This window comes from Canis lupus, chromosome 3 (assembly GCF_011100685.1).
Source record: "Canis lupus familiaris isolate Mischka breed German Shepherd chromosome 3, alternate assembly UU_Cfam_GSD_1.0, whole genome shotgun sequence".
Taxonomy (NCBI): domain Eukaryota; kingdom Metazoa; phylum Chordata; class Mammalia; order Carnivora; family Canidae; genus Canis; species Canis lupus.
The window spans coordinates 65,072,700-65,093,534 of record NC_049224.1 but is presented as its reverse complement, the minus strand read 5'-3'; the positions used below and the strand labels follow the sequence as shown (position 1 = coordinate 65,093,534).

The following is a 20,835-nucleotide window of genomic DNA, read 5'->3' as shown; positions in this document are numbered from 1 at the left end:
GATGCTCAACCACGGAGTCACCCAGGTGCCCTGAAACTGTGAGAGATTTAGAATTACAAAGGAATGTTTGAGACTTAGATCAAAGACAATCGATCACATTTGGGGGAACTTCTTTCATATTTTAGCATTTCCAGAATTTTTTCAGGGGGACTTTTGAATCCCACCTGTAGGAACACACCAATTTACTACCAAGAACTGTCCTCTTTGTATTTACCAGGACTAGTTTACTTCATTCTTCTTTCTCAAGGGATGTCTTTTTCCTTCTTCAATATTCCTTACTCTCATGTTTGTCTCTCTTCTCAATTTGTCTTTTTTTTTAAGCTAGAGATGTTAAATTATGAAAATTTTAAACACACTGGAATGTCTAGGGAATAATATTACTGATGCCTATCTACTCATTATGCAGAGGTAACAGGTGTAACATGTTTGCTATATTTGCTTTAGATCTTTTTTCTAGGGTTTTTTTTTTTTTTTAGTTTGAGCCCCCTAGTGCAGCGCTTGAACTCATGACACTGAGGTCAAGACCTGAGCTCAGATCAAGAGTTGGACACTCAACAGACTGAGCCACCCAGGTGCCCCTTTTCAGTTTTACAGAAATAACTCAACAGGTAAAATACAAGTCTTTCTTCCCACAATTCCCCTTTCTTCTTTCTCAGAGGCAAATACTATGGCTTGTTTCTCTTGTATCTTTCTAGAAATGTTCTCTGTATATGTAAGTATATTCCCATATTCCTTTTCTTCCCCACACACATTGGTGCTTCTGTGTTTCACTTTTCTTTTTTCATTTCATAATGTATCTTGCTTGACTATCAGTGTGGTTACAGAGTATTCCAGTTTATGGATTTGCCATTTTCTAGATTTGTACTGATAGACAAATTTGGTTGTTGAAAACCTTTTGTAATATATTATGAAACAGTGCTGCAATAAATTCTTGTGTAAGAATCTTGGAAGAGTTATTGCTAAGTTCAAGGATTGAACTTAATTTTGAAAATAGCCAGATTTCCCTTTGTGAGACAATTTTCGTTTTGAGGCAATGATAGTTTCTGTGTTGCTATACTTTTACCACACAGGGTGTTTTCAGATTTTCTGATTTTTATCAGTCTGATAAGGAAAGATGTGACTGCATTTTAATTGTTATGTAGTTTGTGTTTTGCCCTGTAGAATAAGCTTTGCTTTTTCCATATTTTGGTGATTTTAATCATGTTTTAGAGATTTATCCTTGTTGATATATGAGCTTCAGTTCATTAATTTCAACTTGTGTATGAGATCCTCCTGAAAGACCATATCCTACGTTTACTAAACTACTCCCTTTCCTCAGTTTCTGTTGGCATAAGTGATGCCAGAACACACACGTCTACTTGTGCTTGTTTTTTTTTTTTTTTTCTCTAAGGAGTTTAGCTAGAGATAGAAGTACTAAGTCATGGAATTTGCGTTCTTACCCACTACTGGGTGTTACTGGTTTGCTAGGGCTGCTGTAAGGAACTACCACTAATTGGGTGGCTTAACCAATGGAAATGGATTGTCTCATATTTTTGGAGTCAGAAATCTGAAGCTCAGTTATCAGAAGGGTTTGTTCTTTCTAAAGGCTGTGAGGAAGAATTCATTCCATATCTCTTTCCTAGTTTCTAGAAGCCTTAGGTGTTCTTTATCCAGTAAATGATGGTCTCCCTGTGTCTCCACACACTTTCTTTCTGCACATGTCTTTCTCTGTGTACAAATTACTCTCTATTAAAAAAAATATATATATATATATATATTTATTTATTTATACTGAGCATAGCTGTGTGCATGTGAGCAGGGAAAGGGGCAGCGGGAGAGAGAATCCCAAGCAGACCCTGCGCTAAACATGGAGCTGATGTGGGGCTCCATCCCATGAACCAAAGATTGTGATTTGAGCTGAAATCAAGAGTTGGGCCCTCAACCAGCTGGGCCACCCAGGCACCCAAAAATTCCTCCCTTTTATGAGGATCTCGGTCATGTTGTATGAGGGTCCACATTTATCCTCATCTTACCTTGATCATCTTCAAAGACCTTATTTTCAGGTAAGGTCACATTCCAAGGTCCTGGGGGTTAGCACTTCCACATCTTTTGGGGAGGATACAATTCATTCCATACCAGTGGGTGTATCAATGAAGATGCTTTTGGCTACAAGTAAAAGAATGCTCAAATGGAAGTAGTTTAAGACAAGAGATTTTACAGACAGACATTACAAGACATTTAGAGATGGGGTGGTCCTAGGGTTGGTTCCATGCTCAGTGATGGTTTGGGACTTCCCTTTCACTCCCCATCTCCCTGGGTGGCTTCCATCCTTAAGCTTCTTGTCACAGGATGGCTGCTGCAGTTCCAGGTATTATGTCCTTCCTTATAGAATAATGCCTAGGGACAGAGAGCAGGAGGATGGGCAAGAAAATCACCATTTTGAGTCTCTTTTTATCAGGAAATAATGTCTTTCCCAGGAGACCTCCTTCAACTGCCTCTGTGCTTCCCCCAATTGTCATTAGGCAGAATTGAGCCACATGGCTCCCCAGCTGGAAAGGAGGCTTGTGAACTGAGTATTTGATATTTTGAATCAATGTGATAGGAGGCATACTTTGCCAAGAGGGAAGAAGAGTAGGGAAAATCTATTTGGGTTGGGAACCAACAGTGTCTGCCACATTACATATGCTCAAACCAGTCTCCAAATTTGTGGTGTCAACTTACTTTCAGAAAAGCAGCATGAAGGTCCTTGTTGCTATGTATCCTTACCATCGCCTAGAACAATTTTGCCCCTCTCTTTGTGGCTTTAATTTTTGTTTTCCTGATTACTAACTCAACTGATCATCTTTTTATATGTTTATGGGCCATTCTGGTTTCTTCCGTGAAGTGCCTATTTTTGTTTTTTGCCTTTTTGTGTGTGTGTGTTGAATTGTCTGTCTTCTTTATACATTCAAGATTCTAATTTTTTGTCAGTTATGCAGATTGCAAATATGTTCTTCCAATCTGTGTCTTGACTCTTGACTTTATTGGATCCCTTGTATGACTGATGATTTTTAGTGTAATCCCATTTATCTTTTATGGTTGTGCCTTTTGCATCTTATTTAAGAACTTATTTTTTATGTCAGAGATCACAATAAAGGTCACATATATTCCCCGAATTAAACTTTTGCTTTTTTGCAATGAACTCTTCTTATCCATTTGGAATTTATCTTTGTGTGTGGTGTAAGGTAAGGACCTAATTTTGTTTTCCCCACAGATGGATAGTCAGTTGTGTGAGTAATATTTATCAAATAATCCATCCTTTACAAGGGGCTTTCTAATGCCACTTTAATTGATTTCAAGTTCATTAGTTTGAGTTTTCCAATCTGCTTTATAATCTAATTATCCCAAAACAATGACCACATTGTTTAAATTACTAATGTCTTGATATCCATCAAAGGTGGTTTGATTTCTGTTACTAGGCATTGGTTTCCATTTTTTGAAAGTACTTATAGAAACAGAATCATAAATTGTGCACTTTTGTGTCTGGCTTCTTTCATGGCTTTGGTGTGATGTTTTTGAAATTCATCCCTGTTGTGTGCATGAATAGACTGTTCCCTTTTATTGCTGAATAGTAGCCCATTATGTGCTTGTATACCCTAATTTGTTTCTTCATTCATCTTTTGATGGACATTTGGCTTGTATTCCCTTTTTGGATATTATGAATAAAGGTCCTATGAACAAAGTTACGGTATGGATATATGATTTTGTTTCTCTTGGGCAAATACCCAGAATTGAAATAGCAGAGCCACATGATTTACAAAGCTATTTAAGAAATACTAAATGGTTTTACAAGGTAATTGTATGGTTTTACGTGTTCACCATTAATGTATGAATATTGTCGTTGCTATACAATCTTACTAACACTTGATATTGTCAGACTTTTATTCCTTAGCCATTCTAATGAGTTCGTAGTGGTATTTTTATAGTGCTTTTAATTTTGCATTTCCCTCATGACCAATGATGTTGAACATGGGCTTATTGAATTAAGTTTTCAAATCTTTTGCCAATCTTAAAAAAGTTAGGTTTTTGTTCTTATTGAGTTTTTGGTTTATGTATTCTGAATAGAAGTCCTTTGTCAGATGTGTACTGAAAGTGTTTTCTTTCATTTTGCAGTATTCCTTTTATTTTTTCATGGGGTCTTTTAAAGGGTCGAGTTGTTTTTATATCTTGACAAGATCCGATTTGTTCACTTTTTCTTATTTATATCTTCCTTGATTTACACTGGGGTTGCATCCCAATAAACCCATCATAAATTGAAAATATTGTAAATCAAACATGCTTTTAATACACCTACTTTACTGAACAGCATAGCTTAGCCTAGCCCACTTAAAGCACACTCAGAACGCTTATAGGAGCCTGCAGTGATTGTGACAGAGGATCAGACTGCATGTCTCTAATCTGGGGAAAAATCAAAATGCAAAGTTCAAAGTGCAGTTTCTACTGAATGCATATCAGTTTTGTACTAAATCATAAGTGGAACCATTGTTAAGTTGGGGACTGTCTGTATAGCCTGTGCTTTAGGTCTTTCATCTAGTTCCAGTTAATTTTGTGTAGAGTATGAAGTAAGGGTAGATTTCATTTTTTTTTTTTTCTAATATGAGAGTCTATTTGCTGTACCATCATTCTTTGAAAGAGCTTTTCTTTTCTCATTGAATTGCTTTGGCCCCTTTGCTGAAAAACCAATCGACCATGCCTTAGCCTGTTTGGATTGCTATACCAGAACATGAGAAACTACGTGGCTTATAAACAGCAGAAATTTATTTCTTACAGTTCTGGAGGCTGGGAAGTCCAAGACTAAGATACCAGCAGATTCAGTGTCTGGTGAGAGCTGGCTTCCTAACTCACATGGCTAACTTCTCTCTGTGCACTCACATGGGGGAAGGCGGGAGGGAATGCTCTGGGGTCTCTTTATAAGACCACTAATTCCATTCTTGAGGACTCCACCCTCATGCTGTAGTCACTTCCCAAAGGCCCCACCTCCTAACACTGGGGGGATGGATTTTAACCTGATTTTGGGGGGATACAAATATTCAACCTATAGCACCATGTAAGTATGGGTTTCTTTCTGAACTCTCCATTCTCTTTCCTTGATCTGTATCAGTTCTTCACCACTACCACATGTTCTAAATTACTGGAGCTCTTTAGTACATCCTTTTTTTTTTTTTAATGTGGGTCTCGAACTCATGACCCTGAGATCAAGACCTGAGCTGAGCTAAGAGTCAGATACTTAATCAATTGAGCCACCCAGGCTTCCCTAGCTCTTTAGTACATCTTAAAGTCAAATAACATAAATTTTCCAGCTTTTTTCCTTTTGTTGACTTTGGCTAGATTGCTTGTATTTTTATGTAAGTTTTAGAATTATTTTGTCAATATTTTTAACAAAGTATACTGAAATTTTTATTTGTGATCTGATAAATCTACAGATACATCTTAGCAAATGGTTTCCATCTTAATAGGGAGCCTTCCAAGCCATGAATGTGGTACACTTTTCAGTTTCTTCAGGCATGTAAAAATTTCAGTCAGCAATGTTTTGTTTTCAGAGTACTAGTCTTGCATATATTTTGTTAAATTTATGGCTCAATAGTTCCAATTTTTGCATTCCTATAGTCTCTCTTCAAGTATAGATATACATATATATATACACATATATCTAATTTAGAAAATATTTTCTAATGGTTCAAGTTTTGAATGTTGGTATTGTATTCACAAATTTTAGACAGAAACAAGTTTGACATGTTTGAGAAATAGGACAGTTTTGGCACCTAGAAGATGAGGCAAACAGTTTTAGCTCAGGGGTGGCCAGAGTTCATGTAGTTATCAAGGTACAGGCATTTAACATTTTTACTTATATACAGTTCCAAAAAGATCCAATCTTCCAAAAGAGCAGGTCCCAAAGTGATACATTTCCTTAGCCACCACATGACTCACTTTATAGTTACCTCCTATTTAATAACTGTAATTCCCTATGGAGCAAAGCTTTGGAGGTCAAGGGTAGTATGTGTCTTGTTAAGTACTGCATTCTTAGAATATACCTAATGCTCTGCTTGGCACAGAGCAAGTGCTCTGTATTAATTGGACAAAAGAATGGAAATACAAATAATTTTGTTAATATAAATATGTTTAATATGTTCATATTTATAGTCTTTGGATATTATAATAATGATACTAGGTGTTAATGAGTATAAAAGCTTGAAGTAAGCAATTGCAAGAAGTGACTATCACAGAATGATTCAAACCTCAACATTAAATTTATTTTCTAATTTTTTTTGCTTTACAGTTTTAGGAAAATTGTCATTCCAACAAATGATTGATTAGTAAGGAACTGGCTTGTTTAATATTCTAGGAGGAGCAGCTCTTTCTGCCCACAGGTCCTGTTCCCGTACTTTAATAAAAGCACCTTTTGCAACAACAACAAAAATATTCTAGGAGAAGACATGCTCAGGCTTGAAATGAGCATGAAAGGTGAGCACATGGAAGGATAAATTCAGGGATATTGCTTTCTTAAGGATACATTTATAAAATATTTAAATATAGGCAGCATTTCCAACGATCTTCCCCCAAGTAAATTCACAAAATACATGATGTGACATATAAAGGCAAAAAACCAAAACCAAAAACCAAAACAAACCCAGGAATCAATAACAAAAAGATATGCACCCGCTAACACCCATTGCATTTGGAAATTAAAACAGCCCTTCCTTAGTGATATTTCAGACCATCAGTTCTCAGTCTTCATATTCCTTGACCAGTCAAGAGCATCCTACATGGTTCATCGCTTCCTCCTGCTTAATATAGTTTCTTTTTTTTTTTTTTAAAGATTTTATTTATTTATTCATCAGAGACACAGAGAGAGAGACAGAGACACAGGTGGAGAAAGAAGCAGGCTCCATGCAGGGGGTCCAATATGGGATTTGATCCCGAGACTCCAGGATCACGCTCTGGGCCGAAGGCAGGCGCTAAACCACTGAGCCACCCAGGGATCCCCAATATAGTTTCTTCAATTGGATTCCAGACTAACCCATTCTCCTGCTTTTTGTCCCACATTCCAGTTTTTGTTGTTTTTTTTTTCTCCCAACCTCTTCTGTTGGATGATTGCCTCAAGGCTAAATCCTTGGTCATCTTCTCTTTTTCTTTTGGATGCTGATCTGAGAGTTTCATGCCTTTGTTTCTCCTGAACTTCAGAGTCATATGTCATCTGATTATTCCACAGCTTCACTGCATGTCTCCTAGAAATTTCAAATACGGCATGTTCAAAGCTGAATTGATCAGTGTCAGCTCCACCCAAGCCTAATCCATCCCAGTTCTTGGGAACTGTGTCCTTCCAGTGTCTCAGGGTACAAAACTTGGAATTATTATTGATTCCTTATTTCTCTAACACCACATATCCAATCCATTAGGAAACTTAAGGGTAATTGGAATCTATCACCTCTCACCATCTTGGTGTGAATCACTGGCACTTGCCCAGATTACTAGTCTTTTTTTTTTTTTAAAGCTTTTATTTTTTTTTATTTTTTTTTTAAATTTTTTTTTTTATTTATTTATGATAGTCACACACAGAGAGAGAGAGAGGCAGAGACACAGGCAGAGGGAGAAGCAGGCTCCATACAGGGAGTCTGATGTGGGACTCGATCCTGGATCTCCAGGATCGCGCCCTGGGCCAAAGGCAGGCGCCAAACCACTGCACCACCCAGGGATCCCTCAGATTACTAGTCTATCTGCCTCTGCTCTTTCCTTCCTCTGACTGTACTCAACGAGGCAGTCAGAGAAATACTTTGAAACTTAAGTAATATCATGTGCTTCTGGATCTTCTATGGCTCCTCAGTTCTCCATGAGTAGAAGCTAAATTCCTGACAATTGTTTAGGAAGCTCCCCCAGTCTGCCTTTACCTCTGTCTACTATCTACCTGGCTTTCTCTGATCCAGCCACCAGCCACATTGGCTTCTTTGCTGTTTCTTGAACATATCTGGCATTAGAGGCAGATTAATGGAATTAATGACTTCTGAACTTTCTTTACCCTGACTCTGAGATCAAGAATCCTATATGCTCTACCCCCTGAGCCAGCTGGTAGCCCCGAGTCTTCTTCCTTTGAGACCCTACTTGGATATTCTGATCTTCCTCAGTGAATCTCCCCAGTTGTTCTCTTTGCCCACAAGATGGCAGTCTTCACCTACAATATAGGTTCCCTCAGCCTTAATTTGAGAGTGAACCCGAGTTAACCTGCTTGTCTTCCCTGGGTCCAGACAAAGTTCCCTGCAGGACTTGACAGCAGGAAAATTCATAGAATGAATGTAATTACCCTTTGAGATCTAAGTGCTTTTAGGTATGAGGATTTATGGTGTGAAAGATTTCCCAACGTTAAGAAGGTGATGTTGCTTTATTGCCGGCAGGGTGGGGCCGGGGTGGGAGGGGGACTTTGAATAAAACTTACTTGTGCTGAGAGGTGACAGCACAGAGTTATGAAACATTAAGGAGCCTGACAACCTACAGATTTAACCACCAAATGTACCTGGTTTTCACCTTAGCATAGGACTTTAACCCTCTGTGCATCCCCTGGACCCCACTGGTGGTTCTATCCCATCACCTGGGGAAAACATGCCCCATTCTGGTCCTCAGCTTCTCATGGGAGCTAGGGAAAGAACAAGCCCTCTGCGGTCTTAGGTCCTCATTTATGTTAGGAACAACTTGTGTCCTGTGGGAGGCAGCATTGTTCTGGAGAAAGAGCCTAGTTTGGCCTGTCAGGCAGCTCTGTCACTCTCTAATTGTTTGGATTTAGTTGTTACTAAATTCTGAACTTCAGTAACTCTAAAACACGATAATGACAGGATCCTCCTCATGTGGCTAGTGTGAGATTTAAATTGGATAAGTATGGGTTAAGGACTAAGCACAGTGTCCAGCACGTGGGGAGCACTCTGTGGTGGTCATGCACTCTCCTTTCCAACCTTCTAGCATTCCCTCCTACCTCTGTGCTCCTAGAGACCACTGCCTGGGTAGGTCGGAGGTAGGGAGAAAGGACGAGAAGCGAGCAAGAGGGATTGACTCATGGGGGATAGGGCAATTGACGACCATCTGGGGTCTGCTAGAAGGAGCCAAGTGGTAGGAAGAGGGAGGACATGTCCTTGACCTTGAGTCCTGACATTTGTACCTAGCTTCCAGGTCACCAGTTAAGGAGGCAGACAGAGAAATACTGTCATGGCTAAGATGTCAGCTCAACATGCAGACTTTCTTACTAGCAGATTGAGTCTTTCAGAAGCTGCTCCTGGAACTTCTGTCAAACATACACACTGCTTAAGGCATGCTGGTTCTCACAGGCCTTTTGATTCTTTAATATCCCCCTCAAGATGGCAGGTTACTATCAATGTCCCTCAGCTCAAGACCACCAGGAACACAGCAGTTGAACAAGGGTTTCATGGCTCTTTGCAAGAGTGAGCATTCAATAGGTGAGCTCATGGGGACAAGGAAGGGCTTAGTGTGATGATGTTAGGAACAATTTATAGGATTGGAGCTTGTTTTGTGAGATTTGGGGCAAGCTTCAAGGAGGCTGGCTTTGCCTGGATGCTGCCCAGAAGCACTAGGAATGGGGTTAATTCTTTGATAGGGTAGGTTAATCTTATATGTCAGCTGGAAGAATGAAGCAAAACCAAAGCTCTTACTGGTAAAGAAGGAGCAGGCATTGATATTTGCTAAGATAGAAGGATATTTGGTCTGTGTGTGTGTGTGTGTGTGTATATGTGTGGCTTCTGTCTGTTCACATCACAGTCTCAGGGGTACAGAGAGGCTTATCTGATGTTAGGTATCTTTGGATGGGGTCCAGCAGTAGAATACCAAGTGAGTGCCAGGCCAGCTCCTGAGTGTCAGGGGCTTCTCTTTTTCATCACCAATATCTCCATGTAAAACCTTCTGCTATCTGGGTCCCAGCAAGGAAGGAGCTAGAGCAGCTGGCTTTGGTGGCTTTACCTAATTTTGGAAGGATGATCCTGAGGGAAAGAAAGGAAGGCAAGGGAGTGGTGGTCTAATTTCCTTATCAACTGGACTTCCAGGTAGATAGACTAAATATTCTTTTCTCGCTAGAACAAAGAGGCCTATCTCTTGAATGTCCTTAACAGGATGTCCTTGGTTAAAGGATCACTTAGAGAAAATAAGTTCATAGTCTGTGAGTCTCTGGAAAAGTCATGTAAGTTGTGGAGCTCTCTGGGGAATAAGATGGAGATGTTTCATCATTTCAATCCTTCCAGTTGTGTGATATACCCTATAGAACCCAAAAGGTCACTCAATGGCATGATTCATGATTCTGGGTGAGAAAGTGTGTGTCCCATGCAGGAAGGTGGGTAGGACACCGGGGAGGCTATGTAGGAAGTGCCATCCTTCCCTTGCTTTGTCTGAGCCTCTTGATTACTTGCCTCCTTGATACTATTCATAGAGTTTCTTAGTATGCTCTGTGATTAAGAGTGATTGGACAACCCAATCTTGCTTAAGGATTCAAGGAAGTCTTTAAATTGGAGAGAAAGCTCCATTGGAAAAAGTCTGCAGCCATAGCCCCTACCCTTCCTCATGTATCACATCACTGGGCCTTGAGAAGTGGGGCTGGGGCACCAAGTCCTGCCCAGTTACTGCTTTTGTCTTTTTTAGATTTATTTATTTATTTGAAAGAGAGACAGAGAGAGAGTTGGGGGTGGGGCAGAGGGAGAGAGAGAGAGAGAGAATCTCCAGCAGACTCCCTCCTGAGCATGGAGCCTGATGCAGGACTCCATCTCACGATCTTGAGATCATGACCCTGAGATCATGACTGAGCCAAAACTGAGAGCCAGACACTTAACTGATTGAGCCACCCAGGTGTCCCACATGCTGTCTTTAATTGGAGGAGAAATGAGAAAAAACACTGTAACTAGGAGACATGAGAGAGGACACAAAAATAATAAGTGGTGACCAAGTGGATATCCATATCCATCTCTGCTGGGCACAGGAATTCCTAAGGCCATATGTTTTCTTTCAACCTGGGTCCTAAAGCTTTCTAAGATTCTTAAATGCTTGGTCTAATTGCTCAAGTGACTCTAAAGGGAAATGAAAGTTTTGTTATGATCTCCATTGTAATATATGTTTATTATAGGAAAACATGAAATATAAGGAAGGGAAGATTACAAAGCAACCCTTGTACTTCTCACAACCAGATATAACTATTTTTAAAACATGGTTTGATTCCTGTGAGGTTTTTTTCCCTCAGTTTTTAAAAATTGGTTGTGATTATACTATGTCTCTGATTAAAGAGAAACTCCCCACCTCTTTTAATTAATTTAAAATTTTATTTATCATTTATTTAAATTCAAGTTAATTAACATAGAGTGTTTTATTAGGTTCAGGGTAGAATTTAGTGATTCATCAGTTCCATATAACACTCAGTGCTCATCATATCACCTGCCCTCCATCATGTCCATCCCCCAGTTACCCCATCCCCCCTCCCCTCCAGCAACCCATAGTTTATTTCCTAGAATTAAGAGTCTTTTATGGTTTGCCTTTCCTTCTGTTTTTATCTTATTTTTCCTTCCCTTCCCCTATGTTCATCTGTTTTGTTTCTTAAGTTGCACATATGAGTGAAATCATACGGTATTTGTCTTTCTCTGATTGACTTATTTAACTTAACATAATACCCTCTAGTTCCATCCACATTGTTGCAAATGGCAAGATTTCATTCTTTTTGATGGCTGAATAATATTCCATTATATCTCTCTATATCGATCTATCTATCTATCTCACATATTCTTTATACATTCATTTGTCAATAGATGTCTGGGCTCCTTCCATATTTTGGCTATTGTGGACATTCTGCTATAAACACTGGAGTGCGTGTGCCCCTTCAAATCACTATATTTGTACCTTTGGGGTAAATACCTAGTAGTGCAATTGCTGGGTCATAGGTTAGCTTTTTTTAACTTCTTGATGAACTTCCATACTGTTTTCCAGAATGACTGTACCAGTTTGCATTCCTACCAACAGTGTAAGAGGGTTCTAACCCCCTCCTTCTTTTTAGATGTCTTGGATAGTACATGGATCTATTCTTACTGTAAACCAACACAGAAAAATATGGGGTAAAAGTGGAAATTTGTCTTTATTTTTCTTCTGAGAGACAACCCCAACTACTACTTTGATGGGCATCTTTTTTCTATTTTCTATAAGGTGAGGTCTACTTTCATCACTTAAGGTAAAATAAACATTCTCCAAGTGATTTCAAGCTTTGTTCAAAAGCTGCTTTATATTCCACTAAGTGGAGATACTTTTTGAAATCATCCCCTCCTGTTGGCTACACATCTTTAATCTCTCTGGACCCTATCAAAGGAAGCAAAGCCAGAAAGTGGGCAAATAGAAACCCATAGTGGTTATATGTGCAGATAGATTTTGCATGTCACAACAACTAGAGTAGCATACAGAGAAAAATCATTTTCAAAATAAGGATACTGATTAATATTTAGTCAAGGAGTTTTTTTTTTTTATTCTGTTTCTATATTCTATAATAAAAAATTAGAAAACGTTCTACTATTTACTGCATTTTCAAGTTTTAGTGCTTTGGGCAAGTCACCAGTGCTCTGATTATAATTAGTTCTGTTCTTTTTCAGTCTGGTACCACAATATGCGTGCCTTGTGAATTTGAGGCTCCTTTCTGTGATGACCTGTAGAGATAAGTCCTACAGACATCTCTGTACAATGCCATCCTCATGCCTTTTTATTTCTCTCTCTCCATTTATGCCAATAACATGTTGACTTGCACATTGAAGGTGAAATTTTTACTTTTGAATTTAAGGATAAAAAGCAGCTTCATAAAGCCTGCCCCCAGATTTTTTCCTGTTCTGTCCCCACTTTTCTCTAACTTGTGGCGACTTGGGGGCTGTGGTCTCCAAGACAGAGGGAAGGCAGCTGAGTTATAAACTCTACTGAGGTCTGTTCCAACTCTAATGTTGTATAACTCTGCCCCTTCTGAACAAGGAGCTCTGTTAAATTTTTAACCTGGGGATTCCTGAGCCCAGAAAGCAATTTTTCCAGAACTAATCTGTATATCTAAAAAACATAAAACTAATTCTGGAGGTTTGTGAGTTCTGTAGGAGACCCCATTGAGTCCTTGGTGATTAAATAAGAATATGTTCGAGAAAACATCTGGGTGGACTCAGTGCCAGATTTTTTTGCAAATTTTCAAGAATTTTTCAAAGTTTCAGCAAATTCTCTTGCTCTTCATCCCATGGAGATATCTCTCTCCCTTCAATCTTTGCTTCAAGTCCCACAGATGCTGCTAAGGCCAGAGGTAGAAAAATTTTACAAGGGAGTTGGAATCTGGAACAGCATGTTTTTGAGAAGCCACTGCATTAAACTAATGGAATTAAAGCATGATCCCCATGAACATCATCAGGTGCCCATAAATTTTGATTGACATTGAAGTATATAATACAATCACCTTCTACCTTTAAATGTATAATGTATGGAGAAAGCCAGGTGGAAAATGGTTTCCTGGCACAGGAATGGTTTCCTTTGGAAGGAAAACCATGATGAGAGTTTAAATGTCCTGTGCAGGTTGGGGAATTGGGGAATGGAAGGACCTTGGCACGAGAGAGCATGTTGTGTGTTTGCTCACGGAATCCTCACAAATCTTCATGAGTGCCGTGTTATTACCTCCCTTTTATAGATGAGGGAGCTGAGGCTGGAGCACTTTGCTCCAGAGTGTGGTAGGAGCCTGACCTTCAGGCTCACACGGACTTGGGACCCATCCCGGCTTCCCTGTGACCTCGGATGCATTGCTTAACTTCACAGCCACCAAATGTCCTCATCTGTAAAATGGGAGAATGGTGGTATCTCCCTGTGACAAAGGCCTTTTTTCCCCTAGAATTGAAACAGTGATTTTAGATGTGCAATGGTCATCACAGTTAAAGATGGCATTTCTCACCTTCCCTTGCAGCTAGCTGTGGCCTGTGATGACATTATAGCAAATGAAATGAATGTAAATAGAACATCTTTTAAGTACCTGTCCTTAGGAGGCAGCCCACATGCCCATTGCTGCTGCTGTTATTTTCTTCCTCTTCCTTCTTCTTTCTCTTTCTTTTCCCTAGTCTTTTCCACTGACTGGAATGTAGTCATGAGGGCTGGAACTGAAGCACCCATTTTGGACCAAGCAGATGGGTCTCAGACATGTGGAATGTCGTAGAAATCTCAGATGCTGGCTTTGAGATTGAGCTATGGACAAGAAATAAAGTTTTCTCTTAAGTCCCTGAAATCTTAGATCTTATTAACTCAAGTCAAATCCTGATACATTTGCTAATAGAAATGTTATGAGGTTAAATGAGATAAGAGTGTGAAATATATATTAAGCCCCAATAAGTGCTACTATTGTATTATTATTATTATTATTATTACCTTAGCCCACCCAGTTGCTGGTGACTGATGTGGAATTCTGTCCTGTGGCTGTTTTACATCAAAGCCATTAGATTTTTTTAGGCTGATTCTTACAAAGGTGAGGGTGGATGCCATCCCCGTTCAAAATTGAGAGCAGGGAAACAATCATATTGCCTGTGGACAAGGGGATGGGCGGTGATATTATCCTCTGGCGTGTGTTTGCACCTTAGATCTGACTCCTAGTAGCTCAGTGCTCTCACCACCTCAGGCGTGGGATGGTAGATACTTTACAGATGAAGAAACAGGGAGAGAGTGACTTCCCCAAGGACACACAACATAACTGCCAAAACCAGAGAGTTCCGGCAGGCAGCCTAACTCAAGGGCTTTCCTCCTTGCCCTAAACAAAAAAGCTTTCCGATGTTTCGTGTTCCAAAAAATACACCCGGTGGACTGGGTGCTCCTGTGTAAAAAGGCCTGTATACACTGATATTCTCTGATTCCTTGGCTTAACATGGAGAAGCCAGTCTGGGCTGGGCAGGTAGAAGACCCTCTGGAGGGCAGCGGGAAAGATGCTCAGAAGGGAAGGGAGGACAAAGGGTCTTTATTTCCCCTGGATCAAGTTGTCTGCCTTGGTACCATACCTAGGATCACCATTGCAAAGGCTGGAGTTTATCCCAATAATGATAACTGAGTGCTCTCAAGGGAGCACTCCCACTTCTTTGTCCCAAGGCAGTGACAAGTTTTTGTGCACCTGTTAACACAAATGCAAGGAGAGTTCCAATTGCTGTCTTCTCCAGTATCCCTTGATCCTCTCCTCCCTCCATCTGCTCTTCCCTGCCTGACTGCCTGCCTTCTCACTACCAGTGGTTGTCTGGAGGGGACATGGAATTGGAATTTTGTTTCAGAGACTTTTCTACTTTTTTGGGCCAGCTTAGAGCTTTCTAGTGATGACTCAAAAAAAAAAAAAAATCTGGTTGAGACCACTTTTTTTTTTTTTTTTTAAAGATTTTGTTTATTTGAGAGGAAGAAATCACGAGTGGGGCGAGGAGAGGCAAAAAGAGAGGGACAAGCAGACTCTTCATTGAGTGGGGAGCCCAACTCAGGGCTTGATCCCAGGACCCTGGGATCATGACATGAGCTGAAGTCAGATGCTTAACTGACTGAGCTACCCAGGTGCCCCTAGATGAGACCACTTTCGTGCTTAAAACCATCCAATGGCTTCTTCTTTGGTCCAAAGGTGGTAAATGACCTATCGTCTGATTATTTTTCTGACTTGATTTTTTAACCACTCTCACTTTCCTTTCTATTGCAGCTACGTTGTGTGCCTCAGGGCCTTTGTACTTGCAGTACCCTCTGCCTGGAATGCTCTCCTCATTATTCAGTCTTAGCTTATGTGACCTCTCAGGGGCAACTCTTCTGACCAGCCCCCCTAATTGGTTACTGCTTCAGTATTTTGCTGATGCCCCTCTCCATTGATTTCCTGAATACTTAGAATAATTCACACTTATTTTGTGAACTGATTTGCTTATTTGAGTACTATCTGTCTTTCTAACCAGAGTGAGCTCCAGGAGGGACAAGGATTTTGTAGAGTAGGGAGGGTAATGTTCATATCATCAAAAATGCCACATATTTAGATGAGATGATGTGCCTGAACTACTTGGCACATGGTCATTGCTTCCCAAGTGACATTTTTCTGGGTAATTGTGCTCCAAAAATATGGAGCACAAGGTTTGAAATCTAACCTTTCCTGTTTTATTTTTTCCATGTTTTATCTCGCAGACATACAGACTGCCAAAAGATAGGGAAGGCATTCACAAGTGCATTTCTTTCGAAGGACCCTTGTGGCAGTACAGAACAGGACTATCGGCCACTAATGGAACTGACAACTCAAATTGTACCTTGTGACAAGGTAATGGGGGCCAAGCTATTGATGTTTAAAACAGAGGATAAAAGGCAAAGGAAGAGGTCACAGGACCATGTTTTGGCCAAAATGAGGGAAGAGGAAAATCTGGATGTTAGAATGTATGTGTGGTTGGCTGACATGGAGTTTGGGGGGCCTTTAGGGGACCAGGATCTCATCAGGATTTAGGACGTCTAGGGAAGGACTATAAGAAAGAGAGAAATGGGAACAGGGAAAGGGGAAGGAGACATGGCCAAAATACAGGCAAAGCAAGCCTATCCAAAACACAGCCCAGTCTAACCCAAACAAAAATGACCCAACCTTACCTAATTGCCAAACTGTCACCTGACCTCTGATGATGATGATGTTAATAATAACCCAGTCACCCTGCATAATAATAAACACCCTCATTTGACCAGTGAGAAAACCTTGGCTTGATGAGGTTAGGCATCAGTGATTGTTCAAGTCTAATGGCCTTGGAAGTGACCAGCTGATGTGTTTTAGCACAAGATTAGGAGCCAGAGAGTCATTGATTGTACTGGAAAATGTTTAATGGAGTGCCTCTTTTTTAAAGCAGCATTTAAGGTGAAAATTCAGTGTACCCCCAGTCATCTTTGTGAAGCCCCCGAGCCAGCCATGTATTATAGCCACTCATCCCATCACTGAAGAGCTGGAGTTATTACAGAGCTCCTGCCTGGTGCATGGATGCAAGGCCTTGCCCAGAGGGGCTGCTTGGGAAATAACCCCAGTGACAAGTATCGAGGCCACAGATACAGGACGAAGCAGTTGATTTGCAATTGTCTCATTTCATCTCTTCACGTTCCTGAGTTCCTTACAGATATGCCCATATTATTTTACAGATGGGGAAAGTGAGGCACAGCAAGGCTTTGGCTGCCCAGGGTCAGACAGCTGTAAGTGGTGATGCTGGCTTCACAGGCAGTGGGTCTCCAGGGCCCATGTTTCAAGCCCCACCCTCCCCTGCCTCCTGTCGGGAAGAACAAGGCTTGAGATTGTTCTGAAATTTGACCTTCTGTACCTTTACAAGGGATCCTGAAAAAATTCACTGTATTTTTTTCTTTCTTTTCTCTTTGTGGGGGAGAGGAGAGAGTTGAGGAAAGAAGCAGAGGCTGTGGAACCTCTTAAGGAGCACTTTCACCAGAAAATAGCACGTAGACAAAATTGTTTTGCAGATAACTTTAGAAATTTCCTAATGCCTTCTCCAGATGTGTTCTGGTTCTGTGTTTATTGTAAGATTTTGACCAATGGCTTTCAGACTTTTTTTTACTGCCGCCAAAAATATTATGACCTAGAAAACATACCCCCCCACACACTCATGCTCTCAGTTTCACATACAGAAAGCAGTGATGGACTTAAGAGCACTCACCCTTACTCAATATAATTTACTCTGCTTTTTGTTCTTCTTTCATTTAAAAAGATGTGGATTTGTTTTTTGTCTTTTCATTTTTTGTTTTTTGACTTATTGAATTGTTGATAATAGAATGTGTTTGTGGAATACTACTCAGCCTCAAAAAACGAAATCTGGCCATTTGCAATGATGTGGGGTGGCACTAAAGGGTATCATGCTAATAAATGAAATAAGTCAATCAGAGAAAGACAATTATATGATCTCACTCATTGGTGAAATTTAAGAAACAAATCACGATCATAGGGGAAGGGAGGAAAAAAATAAAACAAGATGAAATCAGAGAAGGAGACAAACCATAAGAGACTCTTAATCATAGGAAACAAACAGAGTTGTAGGAGGTGAGAGGGTAGGGGGTAGGGGTAACTGGGTGATGGTTATTAAGAAGGGCATGTGATATAATGAGCACTGGGTGTTATATAAGACTGATGAATCACTAATCTCTACCTTTGAAACCAGTAGTGCATTATATGTTAATTAATTGTATTTAAGTAAAATAAAAAAAATTTAAAAGGTTTCTTTGGGGACCATTAAAAAATAATAGGTTGTGTTTCTCTTTCTTAGACCGTCTTTTGGAGCAAATCAAGTGAGCTGGCGCATGACTACACGCGGGTCCAGCGGGATATGTACACCCTGGAGGATACACTGTTGGGTTACATGGCGGATGGCCTCAAGTGGTGTGGAGACACAAGCTCTTCTGGTGAGGACTGGGGCCTTTTGGGATTTCCCAGGGACCTGAAGGAGCCCTGGGCTGTGCTGGGGGCTGTGGCAGATTAGTGTGGAAGACGGAGCCACAGATATCTGTCCTGATGTCATTTACATCCTTTTTGTTTTAAAGATTTTTTTTTAATTTATTCATTCATGAGAGACACAGAGAAAGAGGCAGAGACATAGGCAGAGGGAGAAGCAGGCTCCATGGAGGGAGCCCAATGTGGGACTTGATCCCTGGACCCCAGGGGTTCTTTTTTCCTTTCTTTCTATTTATATTGTGCATATTTTTACTTTATATTGTTTTATTCTTACTGCTTTTGGCTGTTTTTTTTTTTTTTTTAAGATTTATTTATTTGAGGGAGAGAGAGAGCATGAGTGGGGGGAGGGGCAGAGAGAGAGTGAGAGAACTCTCAGGTAGACTACCTGCTAAGCGTGGAGCCCAAGGCAGGGCTCAATCCCAGGACCCTGAGGTCATGACCTGAGTTGAAATCAAGAGTCAGTCACTTAACCAACTGAGCCACTCAGGCACCTTGCTTTTGGCTGTTGTAAAAAACTTATTATAGTAGCTTCTTCATCCCAGGCTTACATTATTTCAATTACAAAAATGATGCATGCTTATTTGCAAAGCACTTGCATGTTACAGAAATATATAAAAGTAAAAGGTGAAGGTCACTCTACACCTTCCCCGCTCCTCGGTTTCCATTTCATTTCTCAAAGGGGGACTGTTGTCAACAATTCTGAATGAAACCTTCCATGCATGGCCCTATGTTCACATAAATACATATATTAAAAGGTACACATACTATTCTGCAACTTTGCTTTATTCATTAAGAATTAGTAAATAGAAATACAGCCATATTGGGGCACCTGGTTGGCCCCATTGTTTGAATGACCAACTCTTGGTTTTGGGTCAGGTCGTGATCTTAGGGTCATGATAGTAAGCCTCATATTGGGCTTCCTGCTCAGTGGGGAGCCTGCTTCTCCCTCTCCCTCTGCTTGCTGCTCCCCCTGTTTGTGCTTTCTTAAATAAATAAATAAATAAAATAAAATCTAAAAAAAAAAAAGAGTCAAATACTCTACTAACTGAGACAGCCAGGAGCCCCTAAGTTTTGTACCTGTTGCTATGCTTCCTGCTTTCCAGTTTGAATTTCCCATTTTGCAAGTCAGCTTTTCTTGATCATTCATTGAATTCTTTTAGGTTTTACATTTGTTTACCATGAAAACTTCTCTCTTTTGACTTTACTTTTCAATTTACCACCTCAATTCTTTCTTTGAATAAAATGGAGATATATAAAATAAAAAATCAAATTCTTATCTATTTATATTTTAGAGTTCTTTGTTTTTGCTCACTTTTCACTTGAAACCTGTATAGGTTATTTTATTGACTTCATTTTTTTGTTTTTGGCCTCAGTTTTTATTTATTTTAACCTTTTCTCCCTATTTTATTTACTGTATTTCCTGATATTTATATTTTAATTGTTATATATTCTGGTGTCCACATTATTTTATAACTTAGTTTTAAGTTGGTATTTGTTTTACTATGAATGTTTTAATTTTTTTAATTAAAATTTTTATTCTAAGTACGCTCCATGCCAAATGTGGACTTGACCTCCTAGCCTGGAGATTAAGGGTCACATGCTCTACTGACTAAGTCAGCGATGTGCCCCTGAAAGTTTAAATTTTTATGACCTATTGATCTCTTTTTTAAAAACTTCTTATTCTTCCTTTTTTAATGTATTTAATTTAATTTCTCTTTGTTGTAAAATTTCCCTCCTTCCTTTTTAGCTGTGACCTTAAAATTTTATTAAATGGTCTGTTTATATAATGTCAGACAGCAGGAAATTTATGTTCTTGAAAACCTATAAATGGTAGCACCTTTGCAGCACCTCACAAAATGTATGTTCATTCCATCATAGTCAAGATTCTGGCCTCTGTTGGGAGATGATTCGAATACATCTTTGGACTGTGCAGTAATTATTTACATCTATGCATGGAAATATTTTTTATTTGTGTGATTTTGTTTTTAGCATTTAATTATTATAAAAACTCCCAGAATTACTTCCTCATCTTGGGAAGGGTTTCTGATCTAGAACTTTTTTCCATGCCACTGGCAGTCAAGTACATGTCTGTGGACTCTAAGTGTATAGTTTCCAGTGGCTGCTGTAAAAAAGTACCACAGACATTGGAAATTTATTTTCTCAAGTTCTAGAAGCTAGAAGTCTGAGGTCAAGGTGTCAGCTGGGCTGTACTCTCTCCAAATGCTCTAGGGGAGAATGTTTTGCCTCTTCTAGCTTCTGGTGTTTGCTGCAACTCTTGGTGCTCCTTGGCTTGACGCATCACTCCAAACCCTGCCTCTTCACATGGTTGTCTTCAGAGTATCCCTCACTTTGTGCATGTCTATCTTTGTGACCATACT

General features: G+C 39.8%; 1 protein-coding gene across 1 annotated transcript in view; it reads left to right on the top strand.

Moving 5' to 3' along the window:
• Nucleotides 1-20,835, top strand: part of CD38 (CD38 molecule) — a 47,769-nt gene that overhangs the window by 15,353 nt on the left and 11,581 nt on the right. Inside the window, 2 exon segments of the mRNA NM_001003143.1 lie at nt 16,165-16,294; nt 18,273-18,408. Coding sequence (NP_001003143.1) covers nt 16,165-16,294; nt 18,273-18,408 — 266 coding nt within the window.